This window comes from Camarhynchus parvulus, chromosome 3 (assembly GCF_901933205.1).
Source record: "Camarhynchus parvulus chromosome 3, STF_HiC, whole genome shotgun sequence".
Classification (NCBI taxonomy): domain Eukaryota; kingdom Metazoa; phylum Chordata; class Aves; order Passeriformes; family Thraupidae; genus Camarhynchus; species Camarhynchus parvulus.
In genome coordinates this window covers 83,696,936-83,718,860 of record NC_044573.1, presented here as the reverse complement: position 1 = coordinate 83,718,860, position 21,925 = coordinate 83,696,936, and the positions used below count along the sequence as shown (strand labels likewise).

Genomic DNA, 21,925 nt, shown 5'->3' with positions numbered 1-21,925 from the left:
CATTCCTATATTCCCAATTAAAAGGCAGTAAAATACACATTCACAGTGATTTTATGTACACATGGATGAATTGCAAGGAAAGGTTGTCTTCTGATTCTTCTAGAGGGGTAATACTGAATATTTTGGTAAGAAGTTAAAAATTTGCCCTTTGACTATACTATTTATATTTTTGGAAAATATTTATAATATTTCATAGCAATGACTTATTTAAAACAAGTTGTATTCACTGTGCTTTCATCCATCCTTTTTTTTTATTGTAAAAGAACAGGTAGCATTGAACTTTCTTGATGCCCTCTTCCCACATATTCAACCCAATTAGGAATGTGAAGAGGTTACAGTCAACTGGAACCTGGCAAACACTGTCCCAAGGCAAGAAGGATGACTGTGCTAAGTACATGCCTGTCAGTCCCACTTCAGTGTCTGGTAAAGTTACAAGGGTTATTCCGGAGCTAGTGAAAAACACCTGAAAGACAACACAGTCATTGGTCCCAGCCAGAACAAGTTCATGAAATTGAAGTCCTGTTGAAGAAACTTAATTTACTTTTTATGATAAAGTAACCCAGATAGTTGATCAGGGGAAGCCAGTTGATATGAACTGTGATTTCAGTAAAGCTATTGATCTGAGGCTTATCACAGGCCTCAAAATGTCCAGCAAACAGTTGGATAAGCATATCATGTGATGGGTGAGAAACTGGCTCATGGGTCAGGCACAAAGGGTTATTTATTATTAATGGGATGGTAGCACCAGACTGGTGACCTGTCAGTACTGGTGTTTCCCAAGGCATCATTTTACGCTCAGTTCTCTTCAGTATCTTCATAAATGACTCCAAGGAATAATAAGAACTTTACCAATGACACTAAATTGGGAGGAGCTGTCAACTCCCTTGAAGGCAGACAGACTCTGCAGAGAAATCGTGACAAATTACAGGGCTGGGCAATCACCAAGTATAGCGAGTTCAACAAGGGCAAGTGCTGGATCCTGCACATGGGACAGGGCACCCCTGGATGCATGAACAGACTGAGCATAGACACTGGAGAGCAGCCACACAGAAATCTGGGGATCCTTGTCAGTGGTAAGTTGAATCTGAGTCAGCAGTGCTCTGGCAGCCAGGAGGGCCAAACACGTCCTGAGATGCATCGGGTACAGCATCACCGGACAGGTGAGGGAGGTGAATTTCTTACCAATGCAAGTAAATCAAAACCAAGAATATACAAATTTCTGTTCCCACTGAAAACATTCCTCTGTTCCTATATTAATTCAACTTTTCCATACTATGACTGTGTCTGTGCTTCTGCACATGGACTAACTGGGGTGAAGAGAACAGCAACAGCCTACCAGAAACAATACATGGATTTACCAGGAGAAAAACTCCTATCTTGCATCTTTCTGCCAATGGTTCTATGACGAAAATTAACACATCACACTTTTTGGCACACATAATTAAATAACTGCTTCCACAAAAACTGTCTGTCTGGGATGCCAGAGAGCTATACAGACTTTCAAGCAAGACTAACCCCAATACATGAAACAGGACTTAGACTAATTTGCTGAGAGAAATGCGCTTTTTCCTGAAGACTGAGATTGTGAAATGTTTACTGGTTACGATTGCAGGAAGCAAGCACAATTTCACTCCACTAAGAAAAAATATTAGAATTGTACAAATAAAGGACCCCGCCAAACAGCTAAGACTTCAATCTCTCTTCATGTTTGAAACTATGAAAATTTAGTCTACTGTTTGTGCTAGGGGACAACAACAGGAACAAGGCAAGAGCACACCAAGGACAGGGCAGTACAGCACAATACACTCAAGTAAAATGTTCCTGCTTTGCCCCATACACCCTCAGGCCACAGAGTTTTTCCTACCAAAATACAAATGGCTTAAAACCAAAAAACAGCACCTAAATGTGTTCTTCTGTAGAATCCAGAGACAAAAGACTGCTGAACAAAGCTCAATGGGGTAGAAAACTGCCCATTGATGATTTTGCCAAGTGAAAACTAAGTTCACACAGTCCTTGCCTTTTCATCCTAGAACAGTACTGAAGCATGTCTTTGATTTATATATACTCATAAAAATTTTCAACCTTTCAGTTGCATATTACAGGCTGTACAAGATTAATTCAAATTTAACTATTAATTCAGCACCCAAAGTAAAATTTGTGTCTTTAGACTAAACTACCTTTTCTTGCAACATCATAGAAAACTGGAAGCACCAATTGCATTTGCTCAAAAATAAGCAGTAAGATACAATTGTGACAGCTACCTACTCACACAAAAGGTTTTGGTGGAGAAAAAAGTGCCATGATAAGGGAAATGTAACTAATAACCAGTAATCCTTGCAAGAACACAACCTGAATCCATCAAGAATCCTTGCTAATCACAGCAGCAATGTCAGAATACCAACCTTACAGGAGTCAAAGACTCAGCCTAGCATGTGGCAGATACTAACCAACTATTCTCAGTCTTCCAGAAATACAAGAGGTAATCCCTCTACTACTTAATGTACTACTTACACGGAATCACCATTATTCTGTATCTTTTCAGTACCCACAAACTGGATAGGTAAACTGAAAATCAGGTCTGAAAAATGGTTTTATGTCTCAGGATTTTGCCTGCAGCATCTCAAACTGTTCTTGATCACTGTATTTTATCAAAACCACATACTATGAGGCCACTGGGATTTCATTGTATACTTTGAAAACAGAGGGAGACATAATTTTATGATGACTGCAAAGATATGAAATTTCAAGCAGAGTAGATAGGATTTCGCTGTTACCACTCTGCAACTTGTAGTAAACAGCCAGTAGTCTCATTAACAATGTGGTACTACCGTATTAAAGATCATGCCATCATCAACTACAAAATGCAGCAACTTGGTGGGCGCAAATAAGAAGCAACCCTGAACCAGTACACACAGTCTTACCAGTCCGTCCCTCTGCAGGAGGGCTGTGCTTTCTGAGCTTCTGTAATCTTTAGCAGCCAACTTAAACTGGAACTAAGGAGACAACTTTACAGAAAAACTAACTACCAAATTAACAATTAGGTGTGTATTCAGACTTGTCTATAAAAGCCAGTTCAAACAACTCTGCATTCAGAGTAACAGCTAGCGCAAACACAGTAGTATGTGCAAAAACAAGGCTATGATGTTCCTCCTTCATGATTGTTTATATTCTATTTAATTGGATAATTTTCCAGGAAAGTTTGATTAAACCAGAAGGAGGGTTTTTTTCAGTATACCCAGTATCCTTCAAATCCTTTTTATTTCTTATCTTTTAATCCTTTTTATTAGAAGACTGAATTAATATAACAGAGCTTAACAAGAGAAAAATTACTTCAGCTCACATTTTACCTACAGAGTATCATTTAACCTGAAGGTTGATTTGCAAATGATGTACAAAGTAATTTCTTTTTTGTGTGATTTTGTCACCAAACATAAAACCTCAAAAGCCAAGAGGTTCAAATAAGTTCTACATGAATTTTTGGTAAGGAGTTTTTGTTTCTCCCTTCATGCTTTTCTTCCCCATATGACTCTGCTGACATGCAAGGATTTGGTCTTATCAGCTGTGAAACTGTAGCACAAAATCATAGTAGGAATATTCAACAATCTGTTCCTCCCACACTCACCTACAAAAGGGACCCCCAATTCTAAGAAATAGACTTATTTATATAGTTCTCTCAGGGTTATGCATACAGCAGCTGGTAAATGATAAGATAAAGGCTTTAATGTCATTCTCCAAGTATTCCCTTATTGCTTAAAAGGAGTTACAAGAATTAAGTCATTCTTGAAATAAAGACATAAGTGCCCATAAAATTTTCTGTAGCTATTTACAAAAGGAGGAGCAGGAAGACCTGACAAAAGCCATCCTGGAGAATACAGGGGGTAGTAAATGCTACACTGATGCTGTAGCATTTATGCCTCCTCATAGCACAACTGTGAGAAAATTCATTAAGCCAAGAGTGCAATATTAAATAAATGTAATGTGAAATAATGCCTAAAGCTACTAGACTGAAATCCATGTGAATTATAATCCATGAATAGGAATCAAATTACAATCTAGAGATATTGAATGCATTTCATATTACAATATTTAGGCAATAAACAGGACATAAAAATAACTCCTTATATTGAAAGTCTAGCTAACAAGCAAAGTCTTAAAATTCAAATTTCTCTTAAAAGCAGTTGGCAGATGTGTAGGGGGGATTAAACAGCACAGAAGAATTTGTAAACTTCAGAGCTTGAGGTCATTTTTGGAGAGAGGCTAGGAGGAAATTATCTATTAACATATAGTTTCAAAAACATTCATTAATGTTTTTTCTGAAGCACAAGTTTGAAGGGCAAGATACCATGGGCTTGAAAGAAGTGAATAAAGTCTACCCTGCAGTAACCACTTGTGTCCAGACTCTTAATCACTGCAACAGGGTGGCTTGGTCATCTTCATTGAGAGAAACTTCTTTGCTCTAACTGTGGGATAAAGAACAAAGGCAGAACCAGCGACCACAAGACCACTGGTGCACCACATCAAACCCCCATTTTTGCATATCAGCACTCTCTCATGCTTTAGAACTCTTTACTCATTCATGCATAAAATTCTAATCTATGACAAATACAAGTAATTCATGTTGCAAGGCAGGAGCCTGGCTGTCACTTTATGCATTCTCAGTTTCCAAAGAAAGAGGCTTTACTATTCTTCGTGTTACAGAAATCTTCACCAACAAAATGCTTTCCTTTGTTTTCAGTAGCCCACTGAATTTCAAATATGGATTTTATCAAAGTAGTCTGTAAAAGTCAGTAACTCCTGTCACTTACTTGGCTTAGAGTTAATGATCACATTTTCAGCAGGGAGCTGGGGTGGGAACCTGCAGTTGTCTCCTTGGCCCTCACTGCTGCCATACTCTATGACGTCCACTTGTCCCAGTGGTACACTCCACTTCAGTAAATACCTCTGGCCAGTTGTCATGGTGCCACTGCTTTCATAGGAAGAGCTGGAAGATGCACAAATTATTGCTGTGACAAGCAACTGTGTTTCAGGGCATACTATTTATTATTTTAGCTTCTAAAATCTGCTGTTTATCAGCCTGAGTACAGTGCACAACTTGAAACAAATACATGCATCAGGCTGACTTTTGCAACTGACCTTTCCCAGCATGCAAAGAGCAGCCATACAGGTGCAGATAATCTTGTCTACAAGCACCACAGGACTGCCAACAACAGTCCTCACACTTCTACAGCAAAACATAAATGACCATCTTTTAAGATCAATGTGCATTCTGAAATCCTAACACAAGTGCTTGGGATTATACTTTGGCTTCACATTTTCCTGATTTTTTTCAAACACTTCTTTTTGGGCCGTAACTGCTATGTTTAGGGAAGTAGAGATGATGGAACCTTTGAATGACTGCTGGCAAAAGGAAGGACAACTGAAGGGCTGACAAACCAACATTTCTGCCAAGCCCCACAGCCCAGACTGTTCTGTATAGCAGACCTCTGCAACTGCTGCAGCTTCCAAGAGTAATCCTGCCTGAGCTGCTGCTTAAGAAGTGTGCATCACAACAGGCATTTCACAGGAAAGAGCACACTGAGGAAGCTCATTAGGAATAGAAATGACATCAATACTAATTTTACTTAGTTTCCTTCATTCCCTTATTCCTATTCAACATGTAACAAATATTTATTATAAAGGACAAAAGAGATGATAAAGTGAACAAAAAAGGTTTATTTCACAAAAAGAATGACTGAAATCCAGAAGTCAACTGCTTGAGAGAAATCAGCAAAATGCACTTATTGGGAACAGTAACTAAATGCTGGAATTCAGCTAGTCAGCTACCTATCTGCAACACAGACTTTTGTTTCAATGAGGAAGCAAGTATGAACAAAGAACGCAACTGCCACAACTTAAGCAAATATTTATAAATTCTTGACCTAGCTCAGAAGTAACAAAAAAAAAAAAAAAACAAGGCAGGACACAGTTGTTCAGTTACTAGGGATAGCATCCACCCCATCCAACTGCTGTTACTTCAGAGACAGGCCACCAGCTCCTGCTGGTCATCTATGCTGTGTGCAGAGAAAGACCGGAGGGTCGTGTCACCTGCAAAAATATCTATCTTCTGCAAAGCAGGAACACTCAAATGTCCCAGGTGCCTAGGGTCCACTAGTTACAGAGGAATTTTCTATGGCTTGCAAAAGATCCATACTTTTACAGAGGGCATGACTCTCAGAGGGTCAGAGACCTGGCATGATCATGAACTTTTAACTTTGGCGTTTTAATGGAAAACAAAAACAGGCTGCACTTTGTTGCTTCAAGTACAAATACAGAAAATCCAAGACTTTACTGGTATGAAAGAAGATAAAATATGAATAGTGAAAAACAATATTCAAGTGTTACTAAGAAAGTAAAGAATTTGTGAAGGCAAGGACCACAGGATAACTGACATGAGCTTCTCAATTTTCTGAAGTGTAGTTATTTCATGGCACTTCTCACTCACATGGACATGAGACCAAGCAACCATACACTTAGCAATGTATGTACAGGATTCACATTTCAGTAATGAATTAAGATATCGACTCATATTATGCTTAAGAAAAGCTGTTCTTGGAAGATTTTAACAATCCACATTTTCTTTGTCAGAATGTACCATTACATAAAACAATTTATGATACAAGCAACATATGAATGCGAACAAAACCTTGGCATGCACAGACATTTAGTAACAGTAATAGTTACAGCCAACAAAAGCACAGAAGGAGCTATGAAAAAAAGGCTTTTTTCAAAGCATTTCACCTTTAATCTTTCAATGTTTGATCCCAGAGATAATAACCCTTCCCCATCTGGAACTTTGTTAGCAAGTTCCAGGTTTTTTCTGGCAACCCACATTACCATTATGGATTTTGTTTTGTTTGTTTGTTTGTTTGTTTGTTGGAGGTTGTTTCCTTTGCAGAGGGTGGTATTTACAAATTGTGACAAGTTACAAATCTGTGTGTGTTACAGTCTGAATTTAAGGAAGAAAAGAAGCAAGTCTTACCTTGGGGCATGCCTGTATTCCACTAAGCACTAATACATAGCAGTAACAAGACGCTACAGAGCATTTCTACCTGTAATCTCCAACTGAAATAATTTTCTTACAAATTTACTCTAGAACTTCCAAATATCAACCAGCAATTTGGAGGGCTATAACAAAGCTAGTTATCCTTTTATTATGACTACTTCTACAAACCATTTGCCACAGTAAATACAACAGCACAAAAGCAATTCAATAAGTGTCATTTTTTTCCATCTGAAGTTCAAATGATCATCTAAAAAATGTAAGTGAAATCTTACCGAATATTCACTGTTGCACACATCAGCACATCATTTAACATGAAAAGGCGCCGTTCTTTGGTTTTGATAATTTCTCCTTTGTCATTATAAACTGTCTCAACCATATCATCAGTCCGTATGAGGTATCTGTTCCCACTGCTGAGTAGCTGGATTTCGAAAACAATTAGCATTGTATATTACACACAGCACATCCAACATCCAGCACGCAAAAAGCAAAAACAATGGGTTATCACTTGCCATCCTAGCACAAGTGATTGCAGGTGGATTTGCTAAGAGAATTAGGTCTCTTTATTAATCTGCTTTTGATTCAGAGAAACAGTAAATTCTGCTGTCATCCATATGGACTTGAAGGGCTTTGCATCTTAATGTAGACCATGGTTGCTTTGGGAATCTTCCACACTGATAAAGGTTTCTTGACAAAAAAAAAATTATTCCTTCCACAATTTCTGTGATTTCCTTCCTTAGTCTCTTCTTTCATAGTCCACTGAAGACCTACACATGATTCCAGCTGCCCAGAGTGGGAGCCAGAGTGTGAGGAGGAAGTGTGCTCAGCCTGCTCTGTCCCCCTGGGCTCACACTGAGGAGCTGAGGAGTGCAGCTGCCAGGGTGTCACAGACTGTGGAGAAGATGACATGCCCAAGAGATTCCTGGCAAGTAAATTGTTCCTGAAATTTGCCTTCAAGGGTTGAAGATCAGCCACTGTGTGCAAGCATGAACCAATCCCTTACATATCAAACACATCTCCATAGTGTCCAACAGAATAAAATGGTCCATAACTCACTAATTTTCTAATCAACCACCTCCTTCACCACCTATTTCACCCTGGCTAGCATTTTTCCAAAACTGCATATGCAAATATACAGGTCTAGGAGGGCCAACCATGTCCTGGGGGGCATCAGGCCCAGCATTACCACCCAGGCAAGGGAGGGATTGTCCCACTCTGCTCTGCACTGGCCTCACCTGAATATTGAGTGCAGTTTTGGGTGCCACAATGTAAGAAAGATATTAAGCTATTAGAGAGTGTCCAAAGGATGGCCTCAAGGTGAAGGCCTTGAGGGGAAGCTGTATGAGAAGTAACTGAGGTCACTTGGTCTGTTCAGTGTGGAGAAGAGGAGAATGAGGGGAGACCTCACTGCAGTCTACAGCTTCCTCGTGAGGGGAGGACTCTTCACCCAGAGGGTGTTTGGGCACTGGAACAGCTCCCCAGGGTAGTGGTGAAAGCCCCAGGCCTGACATAGTTCAAGAAGCATTTGGACAATATTATCAGGCACTTGGTGTGACTCTCAGGGCTGGTCTTGTGCAGAGACAGGAGCTGAACTCCATGATCTGTGTGGGTCCCTTCCAACTCAGCTGATTCTGTGATATTAACACACAAGCCTGCAGGACCCTGCGAGATTCGGAGTAACAACCCATGTATATATCAATGAATCACCCACTGCATAACACACAAAATCTTGTAATCAATATCAACTGACAAAAGGTAACCTGGGCAACATCTTCAAAAGCAAATTCTGTATCTTAGAACTATTTGCAGATGATTAATAGTTGCTTCAAGAAGCAGGATTATGACAACGAGAAAAGAAAGTAAGATTGTCTGAATCCATCTTCTAACGCACTTAGAATGGAAATGCTCTTCCAGTATGAAAATTAATTCAGTATTCCATAGCTTAAAATAAGAGTTTTCTGGTTGACTATTGCTTTCCTAAAAGATGTGCTTTTTTGTATCTTCAAAAACAATCCCATTCCTTCAACACTTCCCCAGTACTTTACCTCAGAAGGAGTCCACAAGATAATAAATTGGAACTTCACAAAAGCACTAATTGAAGCATTTATGCCTCACTTCATGGGAAAGAAGGAATCATTTATGATACAAATAAAACAAGGATATATATATCCACAGTATAGATAGCTACTAATGAACTCAAATAAAAAAGATTGTTCCTTCCTTCCTTCTTACTGAATGTCTTCTAGAGTTCTTTTCAGATATTTCTATTGTAGGATGCAAACATATGAATGAAATAGATGGAGATTTTCCCTAAAACAAGGAAGATGTTGGACCCGTTCAATAGCACATCCTGTAATGCTTCACAGTTGGGAGCACTGCTGTATAAGGACATGGACCCTTTCTTTACACAGGAGTAATTCCTCGCTTCTAGGATAAATTAAAAGTTGAATTTTTCCACATAGAACACGTACATGAGATTTTAGTATATATTATTATTTCCTACACTGCCACAGAACACCAATACTGCTGAGGCAAGTTCAGTGTGTCGCCTATTCCAGCACACAGTGGTGAGCCTATTCAATCCCAGAGGCAGGTGACATCTCACAGTCCCAGAGGCAGGTCATATCTCATATCTACCCCTAGAATGACCCCATGTCATTCTACATGACATCTTGATCTCTACAGAAAAAAACCAACATAGCTGTCTCTTTGGTGTCTGTTGTAGAGATTACTCAAGGCCCAGAAACTGACTCTTCCATTTCCATTATACTTTCCTTACCTTGTTCAGGTAACGTTCATTCATTGCTTTTGCTATTTGTTTTATTTCACAGCGCTGATCTGCATCCCTTTTCCTTTCATTTAACTTCTCTGCCAGTGTCTCGAGCTCTGTAAGAGCCATCTGTAGAGGTAATCTGTCAGGATGTCCTTTATTAGTGTTCTTCAACATATCCTGAGGGGTAATTATAAAACAAAAAAAACCCCATTGGTTTTATTTCCAAAGTCAGGTTCCAAAGATTACAGAATGTACAGTTACAACTCAACATTCTTGAGTACTACTAAAGAGTAAGACCAATAAACACCTAATGAATATTCAGACAGCACATTGTTTAACTTCCCAAATATCATAGTAATTCTTTAAAATATACTGAATGGGATCACATACATTCTTATTTAAAGAACAAAATTACAGAGAAGGGAGATAGTATTAAACAATCTGGCAATCAATTAATATACTGTAATGTGTATGTGTCTATAAACAATGATTTTAAATGAAATTTTTCTGATATATACTGTCATAATAATATTGTATTATCTTTATTACTGTTATTATTCCTCATTAAAACATGGACAGCATACTCCTCCTAAAGTAGGAGACATTACTTCATTAAGGTCACAACAGCTCCTCCAAGTCTTTCTCTTTTGCAGGCATACAGTAGGAACAGTTTGAATTATACTTTGTCTCCATTCCCAGAGCACTTAAAAATCTTCTTGCCACAATAAACTTCATCATTCCTGCTATTTCCAAAACTCTAACCATGGCTTCCAATCCACATGCTTCCTCCATGACTATCTCTGCTCCTTTACCCCCAGTAATTCCCAGAGCTGCAGCCCAAAGCCTGTCCTGCTCTTGACACCTGTGAACACAGCTACCACACAGTGCTTACTGGGGTAGATCTGCTGGGGACTGGAAGAAGGTAAAAACAGAGCAAATTTGTCTGGAGCAGGTCTATACTGGGGAATTGTGCTCTTCCTGCAGTTTGACTGCCTGTTGACATGAGACCCAAGGACTCCTATCAAATCCACAGTTTCCATGGGAAAAGAAACAAGACACTGCAGGTCAGAAGGAAGCTGAACATGCTCTAGCAGGTTCTGTGAGCCAACAGTCAGAGAGTGGACTGTTGTTCTGCATCTCACACATATTCTAAACTATCCAAGGTATGAATTTAATCCACTTGTTTTTTTCTTCAATGGAAAGTAATGCCACTAAGTTCCTATTCATGTTTTGAAGTGTTACTAGCTAACAGATATAAACAAGTTGCATATTTGAAATACACCTTCAGTAGAAAACTATTCAGAAGCTATATTTTACTTAGCAAGTAATCTATAGTAAATCTAGTTTACTAAGGCCTTCCTGCAGTGTCATTACTGCCCATCCCAGTAATCAGACTATGAGATCAGCATGTTTAATGCACTGAAATTTCTCTTTATTTCCCCATGATCTCGTGGTCACTTCCACTGCAATCTGATCCTATAGCAGAAGACAACTACCATGTAATCCCAAGGGTAAACTATGCAAGAATGCAAAAGGAGCCTCCCTTTGGTAAACATTATTTACCTGCAATAGTAGAATGAACTGTGGAAAACGTTGGATAGGTTTCATCATTAAACCATACAGTGTAATGCGATCAGGGCTTGACTCCTGACATTGCTGCAATGCAAGAAAGACACATTTACTAACATGAGCACATTTCCACCAGTTACAGAAGGAAAGGAAAACATTTCCTAAAAATTCTTCTATATTGCTATACATTAAGCTTATATTGCTTAATTATAATAACGAGACTAAAGATTCCATTTACTATCAAGATTTAATTAAAAAATATTAAACCTTTTAGAAAAACCCATCATTATCAAAATGATGGCCTGCCACTGAACTGAAATATCCTCTTTAATAAATACAGCTGGGCCAAAGCCACACAACCAATGCAGCACCTATAAGTCTAAAAACCTACATATGGTTTTTAAGAGGAAATCTAAGGAAAACATCATAATCTCAGTGCTATGCAACCAGAGATTTTGATCTTCTTTATCAGAAGAAACAAAGAAAAAAATGTTGATTTATATGTGGAAATAAAAATGTTAGAATCCATTATTTTAGTTACCACGAATGGCAGATAAAACTAGACAAATTTCTTTTGCACGTGCAAATAAGCCAGAAATGGCCAGAAAAAGAAAGGCTAGAGGAAATACTCAATATAAAGAAAAGCAATTCTCAGCAATGTTAAACTGGTGTTTTGCTTAAATTGCTATTTATTGCTACAACTATCAGCTTCACAACAATTTATTTCCATAGTTATCTATACAAACATCTATTTTTTTCCAAACAGCAGTAATGAAGATTTTGATCTTCATTGCTGGTGGGCAAAAATAAAAAAGGAAAGGTAAAGAAGTGTCATCTGTCATCAGAGTTTGGCTGTGCTTCTGCAAGCAGAACCAGTGTGGCCCTGACAAGCAGTAATGAGAGGTGTGGATTATGTCTCTATTGGAAAAACATGCTTTTAACAGTAGAACATGTTTAACCTGTGACAACACGCTCACTAGAGAGTCTGATCTTCAAGATGATTGAGGCTTCCAAAATATCATCCTGCACACAGTTGTCCACACTTAAAAAGTTGTTAGTTAACTTAAGATCTGAAGGCAAACCCCTGCAACCCTTCTCTATGCAACCTAAGAGTTGCACTAGGCACCCAGTTTTTACTGTTTTTTGGACCACTGTAACAGACCTGACAGGGTGACCAGCTCTGAGAGGCAGAACTCAATCCAGGATGCCTGGGGAATGAGACAAGCTGAGCTCTCACACTCTCAGCAATGTCATAGACAACCCAAAAGCCTTGCAATGGATTCTGTGTACTGTCTGTAAGGTGTCAACCCTAGGGATTCACAGCACTTCTACTGTGTGTGCCAGGCTCTCCATACATATCATGACAAGCATCATATGCAACAGGGCAGTGTGCATTCTGCAAAAAAAATCACCAAATCACCAATTTCAACCCCAAACCAGAAACACGATCTTCAAAATCCAGGGAAATTGTTGTAGAATGGAAATCCAGCTGCACTACCTCTCACAACACAATAAACAAAGTAGAATTAAAATAAATTTCAAATTAAAAAGTGGCTTCATACGATAAACTACTATTTGAAGCTCACCTGATATGGAAGAATCCTAATGTTTAGACTAATAAAGTAAAGCAAACACCAATAAACTGATTTGAATAACAATAAAACTACTGTGCACTTCCAAATACATCCCAGATCTAACATAGCATGTTACTATGCCAAAAATACAATACTGGAAGGGCACCCTCTGGGGTCTGTTTGTGCCAAATCCATAAAAGAGATCTTAAGTCCATAAAAACAGTGAGACAATATACAGTATCAGCAGTCAAATTTCGTCCCAAATCATAACTCATGCTTTCTTATTTATCGCAGATGCACAACTATTTTAAGAATGAACTAACCTTTAAGAAGTCTAAAAAGGCAGGTTTGGTAGCACAAGATTTCTTGAGAATCCCAACTGCTGTACTGAAGTTGTTTACATATTCACTGTATGCATCCAATACCATAGATTTAGAAAACTGAAAAGAAAAAAAGGCAAATCTTAACTAAAAGTACAAAAGATCTCTGCCAGCACAGCTATAGAGACCTCTTGGCTGTTAGGGACTCACTCAGAACTAAAGGCTTTGCTTGGCCTAGGGCTGGATATACAGAAATACTGGTAATACCCAAAATAATCTTTCTGCAGAAGACAGGCTGGAAACAGAAAGATATAACAGCTGTGAATGGCAAGAAATGTATTCACAGGAATTGTTTCATCTTGACTAGAACACTGGGACAGAAGGACTATGGGCAATCAAAGGGCATCCCCTGAGATTCAAATCGACAACTGAGATCCCCTGATCATCTCACTACCTGTCTTCCAGATTAAGTAAATCAGCAAAGTCCCAGGGTCTTCACATCCTGACTTTGGCTATTAAGGGCTAACCAAAAAAAGCAAACAAATTGTGTGGCTTGCAAACAGTCATGGGAATGGTAAGACCACCACTCGTTGCCTTCTTGGTAACTTCATCCCTCTCTTTTGCAGAGCTGGTCTCATTAAGACTACCTAACTTGCTTCAGACACAACAAGGCAGGTTTGCTTTAAACAACAAATCTTCAGTGACTATTTCATTTTGGATGAACTGTGATCAGATCCCAGCTCTCTTACAGCAGGCATAAAAAGGTGGTGATTTCCAGCACCTGGGTGGCAATAAAACAAAGCACTCAAGCCAGAAGGCAGGCAGCCTCTTTGAGCCACACTTTCATGGTGAACAACATCTTTCTATCAACCAAGGCCATTTCCTGTTTTCTCTAATTTAAAGCAGTAGCTTATTCTGTCCTTTACTGAATGGACTTCCATTAATGATGGGACAGGGTTTTATAAATACTCTCTATCAGTGCCCCATCTCAGGTCAAACTCAGGAATTCAGGACATTACCCGTGGTTTCTTTCTACTTGCACACTACTAGGCATGACTACCCATTTTTTACGAGATGCTGAGCCTCAGTCTCACCTTAATTTCTGTGGGTTTGTGAATCTCTAATTTCTCATAAAAATAAAGTGTTTATTAAATGTCTGAAAGATTAATCAAAGCCTGAAAACTTTTCTCACAATCATTTCACATCTGCCAACCAAGCTGAAGACATGTTGGTGGCAGTTTCCTTACCAGGATAGTACACAAATACTCTGACAGTTGCCACAGGCATTAGAGAACATGGGAATAAAGCAGCTAAGTTAGAAAGATATGGAGATAGAAAAACAAGACTAAAATAAAAACAGATTATCTGTTCTGACATATTTGCTTACTGAAGCAACAAAGACATCACCGATCATTTCAACAGAGTCCCACTCAGAAACACGACTTGCCAGCGCAATCTGAAACATTGAATGGCACTGAAGAATTTCCTTAATTCGATAAAAGACCATCTTAAGTTTTCTTTCACTCAGTAACTTTGGTTCCATATCTGAAAGGGGCTTCTCATATTGCTGTGGAAAAAGAAAAAGCAAATTGATTTAAACAAACAAAAAAAGGGACTTCTATAAGCAGAAAAACAAACTTATGCAACAGTACACATGCACAAAATCACTGAACATTTGGCATGAAGCATCTGTAGCAAAATCTGTGTTAGTCATAGGAAAGATTCCTTAATGATACTTAATGATTTTTTTTAAATATTCAAAATTTTAAAATGCAAAAGATATTAAGGTACCTCCAGGATTCTTTTGAGAGCATCCACGTAATTCTTCTCACTATCAACTACTGAGCCCAAAATATACCTTCTCACAACCTGTTGAAACAACAAAATTTTGTCCAAAGCTCTAATCAGGTAACACGTTCATTATAGTTGGAAATGATGATTATAAAATTCTCACATTAATAAAACAAAAGAAATAAAAAGCAATTTCAATACTGGAACTGTACTAAAATTACACTCTCCAAAAGTAATTTAATTTATTATTTTAAAAGTACTTACTTTAAAGAAAACAACAATTATTGTATCAGTATCTATATTTTTTTCTAACTGTTCTAAGTCCAAGCTTAACTTCTGAAACTTGTGTTTTGACTTTGGCATTTAACAATGCTTTTAGGCACCAATTTTTAGGGCTGTCCTGTGCAGGGCCAGGAGCTGAGCTTCAACAATCCTGATGATCTTCCAAATCAGGATATTCCATAATCCTATGCACCTTAAATGTATATATGTAGGCATTAATGGAAAAAATCATAGGTATAAGATAATGTTGACTACTTCAGTGATTTGCTACAAAAAAATAGGAAACAATTTTCCAAAAAATCAGTCCTAAATTTTATTTTTAATAGGTTTTATAAATTTATTAAGAGCAACATGAAGGTCAAACAAGCAAATACTAATTGTCTTTTAAAGTTAAGGCCATATAAACTCTACCATATAAACTGAGAAAGTATCCAAGTCAGCATTTTCTTTTGGGCATTACCATGCATAAGTGAAGACCCCCATGCTATCTATACTTATGTGCATTGACAGAGTTGTAAGACCTTCAGGAAAAGCTACCATATTTCATGCTAAACTACAGGCTATTTATTACACCTCCTTCTCCACCTTCTGCTTCAGCTGAACTACACTTTGTATGGACATGAGGGTGGCAGGACAGGAAGGACTGGAGAACCAGTCTGGTTTAGAACTTAAGCTTCTTGCCATCAATTAGATTTCTTGTTGGTTACAAGGATTTGTTTTCACCCAAATCCATTTCCTAATCCAGCTCACCCTAGAGTTTCAAAGGGGGACTATGAGGGAGAAGACAGCACAGGAGTAGGGTCAAACCACTTTCCACAACTACAAGAGAAGGAAAACCTGCTCATTTTGTTATTTTAAACTAGCCTAAACGACGATGAAACTCAAATCTCAGGCTTGCTTCTTTCTGCTCTAGAACCTGCAGCCTCCTGCCTCCTCCACCATCACTGCCTTTAAATTTTCCACATTTGTATTTTACATTATTAAATGCAGGTTATGTAAGAATTTTCTTTCAGGTACTGGCATTTCAAAGGAGCACTTCAAAATTATCTGAGGCTTTGCTTAAGATATATACAGTAAAATTAGTTGTGTCTAATCTGTGTTTAGAATGGATTTAGCAGTGTCTTATTTGGTATAGCGGATCAGTGGCTCTGGTGAAGAATACTAATCCTACTTTTAGTCACAGTCCATTCTTCTGAAAAGAACAAACATCTGTAGAAATAAAAATTCAGGCTCTATAACACACAAAAACAATACTTAGTAGTGGCTTCAGGTTATTGCAATAGATATGAGCCCTAGCCTCAGTACTTGCAGGCACCAGGATTTAAACAGAAGCCATCATGCCACCTGCTGTTTGAAGCCAGCATGTCCACAGAGCAGCTCTGCTGCGACAGGGCAGCTGGGCTGGAAGGGGGCCCTGGCCTGGGGCACCCAGGGCTGTGACACAGCCTTCCCACAGCCAGGCTATGCTGGCCCCCCTGAACTGCTCCAGTGTTTCTGTGCACCCAGCCCACCAGAGCCCTGCTGACCAGCAGCCAACCTCCCCCACACAGCTGCTGCACCCCTCCAGTTTGGCATCACCTCCAGATGTGCCCTGCAGCTGGCATCCAGATGACTCACACAGGCTTTACATGCCAGAGGCCCATGCCTGCTCCTGAGCACTGACACTGACCACCCGCTGCACTTTGTACCACAGACTCACTGAGTGTGGTGTCCTCACCAGTTTCCCACACACCTCTTAGTCCACCCATACAGAGGGTATCTCACCTAAAGGAGTACAGGAATACTTCAGGAGACAGCTGAAAGACACAATCACCTCTCCCCTCCGTCACCTCAAAGTGGCTCAAGCTGGTCGTGCACAAATGGACTCTGGCTCATCTATGCTGATTTTTCCCCACTCACCCTCCTGTCCTACTGAACACAGACATAGCTCCCAAGAGAAAGTGCTGCATCACTTTTGTTGGGACTGAGGTGAGGCCAGACTCAATTCTCCTTCTTGTGGGTAAGAGTGTGACACTTTTTCACAGTCTTCTGATCACTGTGATCTTAGATGACTGAGAAAGGCCTTACCCACAGCATCCTTACATCCATCCCATCTGGTCCCACAGACACCTGTATGTCCAGATGGTCTCAGCTCCCCCAGTTGCAGATTAGGCTTCACCCCAGCCGACCTGCCTCTGGGCTCATGGGCTGAGTCCCGAGGACAAGCCTCACCAGTGAAACCCAAGGCAAAGGTTTTGACCCTTTACCACTAGGTCCATGCCCGACCAAGCAGTGTATTGTGCTCTTCTCAGCCTCCTTTTGTTTTCAAGGCACATGTCAGAACCTCTTCACTGCTGCCTCTCACACTTCACTAGCTTCAGCTGAGCTTTGGCTTTCCTAACTCCATTCCTGCCCACTCGGAGAGCTCCTCCTGGGCAGATGAGCAATATTTGGCATGACTTACACAACTATTACCAGTTTGTTCCAAACTACAAGCACCCCGGGTTTTTTTTGCAAAGGAGGGTAAACTTATTTGTACAAAACTACCCTGGTGAAACTCAAATTCCTATTTGGAAAGAAGAAAAGAACATTCAGACTGATGCTGAAATCTCATATTAAAATCTTACAGTAATGGAACACAGTTTGGTAGTGGCTTTTTACAAGATTAGTACTTCACTCTGTTAAACACAAGAGAAAAGTAAACCTCACTCAAGTAAAAGGTAAAACAAAACAAAAAAATCCCGAAAATATATGGCACTCTCCTCAATTGCCCCTTAGTTTGGTTTCTTGATCATTTTCTTAAGGTACTGACCAACTAACTCAAGACTTGGCACCACAAGAAGTTAAAAAACTCTCATACAGTTATTAGTTGTCAAAACAATAGAGTAACATGAACCCAAGGGATTTATTTTCAGCCAAAATTTCTTAACTGATGCTGATTTCAGTATTTTTTGAAGTGATTTCCACAGTGACTATACAGTTTGAGGTGGAAAACAGCAAAATTAATTCTTCTGTAGACTTGGCTTTACTGGGGATGATTTTTTTTTAACCAAGAAAAATCTTTGGATTCAAAGAGGATATTGTCTACATTTAAAATTAAAATCCCAGAGCACCTGGAACAATGTTTTCTGGTTCAATAAAAATGCTTTAACTCCATCCTTTTTTCACTCAAAACCATCACATCTAGTTTAAGTGTTCAGGTAGTGAAACAATATAGTTCTTATAGATAATTTTATAATGCAAACCATTTTGCACCTCTGGGTGAATTCAGGACTGATGCAACTCTATGCACACACACAAATTTTCAAAAAACTACTTATTCAGTTCTGAATTTGATGTCTACTTAAGTAAAATGCCAATATGTTTGAAGATCACAGGCTCCTAAGAGTCACTGGTGCAGAGCAGAAGGGGAGGAAAAAAAAGAAGACCATATTTCCCAAAGCTTACTACCTGCTGCTGTGATAATCCTTCAGGCATAGGAGTCATAATTGCTTCTGCATGCATACAGTCCACATCAATAAATAAATTTTGCTCTTCTTCTTCCAGACAAGATGATCTGTGATCTACAAATAAATAACTAAATATCAGCTTCTAAATGTGGGTTGAAAGAATAAAAAAGCAAAACAAAACCAAACAAGCAAAGATTCTATCATCTGAGCACGGAAATAATAAATTTTCACTTACCAAACAAAATAAATTTCCTGGCACTTCTGTATCATCTGGGAAATCACATAAATGTTACTACCAATAGGTACTCTAATAGAGAACACCTTTCAAAGGCATCCTATTATCTCCCAGCTGCAGACAGCCTAACCATCTTTTGCTTGACCACTGCTCCCTCCTCTCAGCCAGGAGAATGGGGCTGTCCAGAGGGCAGGACATGACAACTTGGGCTAAAGCACTACAGCCCCAGGGACAGCAGTTTTAAAATAAATGATCACTGGGAAGAAACTGAAGACACCCATATCATGATCCAGCTAAAAAAATTCCATACACCCTTCTATAGCTGAACTAAAGTAGCCAAGTTAACCAAAAATTTTGTTTCCATCCGAAAGGAGTGAGTGATTCTGCATTGCTCAGCAGGTAAAAATTTAACTGAAAAAGCACCACCGAAGAGCACTGATAGGTGGCAGTACATAGCCAGGCAAACAAGCAGACCCGAGTAAAGGAGACATAAAGAACAGTATGAGAAACAGAACAAAAAGAGAAATAAGGGAAGCAGGTCTGATGTCTGGGAGAAACTTGTGAGTTTAGTTAAGAAATTTTTCACTAGCTCCCTGCTGATTTGGAAAGTGGATATGAGATTCAGCCACCCACAGGTACACTGGGTCTGCAACCTAATCTCTAGAAATGTAAGAAGGAATGCCAGGTCCATTGTAACACTGTTCTGCAGATAATTTTCATCTGTTCAACTGCAAGAAGTTGAGGATACACTTTTTCATCACCTCATTTTGTGTACCTTTCTATACTCAAGCTGTGAATTAAGTAAATTGAGAAGCAGTCAGAGGTCATGACAGAGATGTAAGATGTGTCCTGGCCCATACAGCAACTTTATGTTACCTCTCTCAATAAAAATATTTTGTTCCAGCCTTGTGGTTTTAGCTTCCTAAAATTGTAGTTTTATAAACTCTGAAGTTACTACCATGCAATTAGTTGGGCAGACACTTGAGCAGAAAGATACACTATCTCTCAGACTTATCCTGAAAAAGAAATTAGCTTAATTTACCACCTGACTCTTGAAAAAATCACCTGAGGACAGGTGCTGCCATGGCTCATGACAAAGGACTGTCACTTTCTCTCAACTCCAGAAAGAACACAAATACTTCTGTGGCTTTTTGATTTTACATCACTTTCTGTTTTCCCAACCCAAATTCAACTTTCATCAAAAATCATCAAACTGATTAAGCAGTACACTTTCCCCCTGCTTTCATTCACTCTTAAACATGGAAAGCATTAGTCCTTACCAGTGATGAACTTTTTAAAATACTCAGCTACTTCTCCACTGAAAGCCATGTCTTAACAGCACATTCTCCTGACATTCAAGAGTTATTTGATGGAGGACCTGGACAGACTTAGTAACTATGCTGATTTTGACTGGGGTAGAATTAATTTTCTTCACAGTGGCTAGTATGGAGCTACATTTTGGATTTGGACACAGGGGTTGATAATATAGAATTTTTTTTTTTTATTGCTGAACAGGGTTTACACAGAGCCAAGGCCTTTTCTGCTTTTCATACTGCCATGCTGGTGAGGGTGCATGGCAGGCTGGGAGGAGACACAGCCTGGACAGGTCACCCAAACTGACTAAAAGGATATTCCAGACCATATGACATCCTGCTCCATATATAAAGTGGGAGGAAAGAGGAGTAAGGAGAGGGGGGCGTTTGGAGTGATGGTGTTTGTGTTCCAAGTAACCACAGTGTGTGATGGGGCCCTTCTCTCCTGGAGATGGATAAGCACCTGCCTGCCCTTGGGAAGCAGTGAACTAGTTCCTTGTCTTTCTTTGCTTGTGTATGGCTTTTATGTTCACTATTACACTGTCTACATCTCAACCCACAAGTTCTCACTCTTACCCTTCTAATTCTCTCCCTAGTCCTGGTGGTAGTGGAGTGAGCAAGTGGCTGTGTGGGGTTTGGCTGCTGGCTGGGGACAGTAACTTAACATCTCTTCCATACTCCCATCTACCAGTACCTAGATCACACTGCTTGGTGGGACTTGTTGTTATTGTTCTTAAATTGATCCTTCTCTGTGGTCCTCAGGTTTCTCAGGTCATACAGGTTCTTGCCCCAAACAGAAAAAACTGGTCAAGATGCACTGACCATACTGTCATCTGAACTGAATATTATACCATACATTTTTGATATATATCTGATTTCTTGCATCTAGCTCTCAGCTCCCACTACAAAAAATTGCTAGGCCATTCATCTTCCTTCCCAGAAATTACTAGAGAATGTAACAAAGAGAAACACTGTAAATAGCATATACCTTGAGAAATGAAAGATTTTGTCCGAATGAAGGAACGACCCTTCTTCACAGCTGCTTTTGTCTTTTCAAGTCCATCTTTGGTACCTTCTCTAGCAGCTCTCATGAGCTTTTGCATCTGCAAGATAAAAAATATAGTCTACATGTTCAGTGAATAATAGGAAAGCATCTGAGCCTGCACACTTTTAGGCTATCAATATTGTCCAAAGTCAAATGACTGTACAGCAAGTAGAGAGAACCATGAAAGCTCAGAGCCAAGCTCCTGTATTTCAAAATAAAATAAAAATTGGAGACAAGGACTTACTTCATGGCAATACTGTATGCAAGTCTAAAAGAGCAGAAATGTTTAAGAACCCTTCTGCATTCAAACATACTTTAAATAGTCTCAAATGTTATCTTATGGAACAAATACCTACTACTCACAGGTCATTACTGGCCAGAGGTCTTGTCCATCTTTCAGTGTCCAAATAACTCTTCCAAAGTATTTCTGACCTAAAGATAATCCCCTAGACTCAGTTATATATTAACTATATTCTTAAACAAACACTGTTATGAAGGAAAAAGTTACAACTAATAACATCATTCATTGAAGAAATGCATTGATTAATAAGAATTC

General features: G+C 39.1%; 1 protein-coding gene across 3 annotated transcripts in view; it reads right to left on the bottom strand.

The window, feature by feature from the left end:
• Positions 1-21,925, bottom strand: part of ARHGEF10 (Rho guanine nucleotide exchange factor 10) — a 111,206-nt gene that overhangs the window by 47,610 nt on the left and 41,671 nt on the right. For all 3 annotated transcript variants that reach the window (XM_030946624.1, XM_030946625.1, XM_030946626.1), the window contains 9 exons: positions 21,313-21,427; positions 18,778-18,890; positions 15,067-15,144; positions 14,663-14,842; positions 13,279-13,395; positions 11,376-11,468; positions 9,819-9,989; positions 7,315-7,460; positions 4,806-4,981 (listed from right to left, as the gene is read on the bottom strand). In XM_030946624.1, the coding sequence (XP_030802484.1) occupies positions 4,806-4,981; positions 7,315-7,460; positions 9,819-9,989; positions 11,376-11,468; positions 13,279-13,395; positions 14,663-14,842; positions 15,067-15,144; positions 18,778-18,890; positions 21,313-21,427 (1,189 nt within the window). The remainder of the gene's footprint in view (positions 1-4,805; positions 4,982-7,314; positions 7,461-9,818; positions 9,990-11,375; positions 11,469-13,278; positions 13,396-14,662; positions 14,843-15,066; positions 15,145-18,777; positions 18,891-21,312; positions 21,428-21,925) is intronic.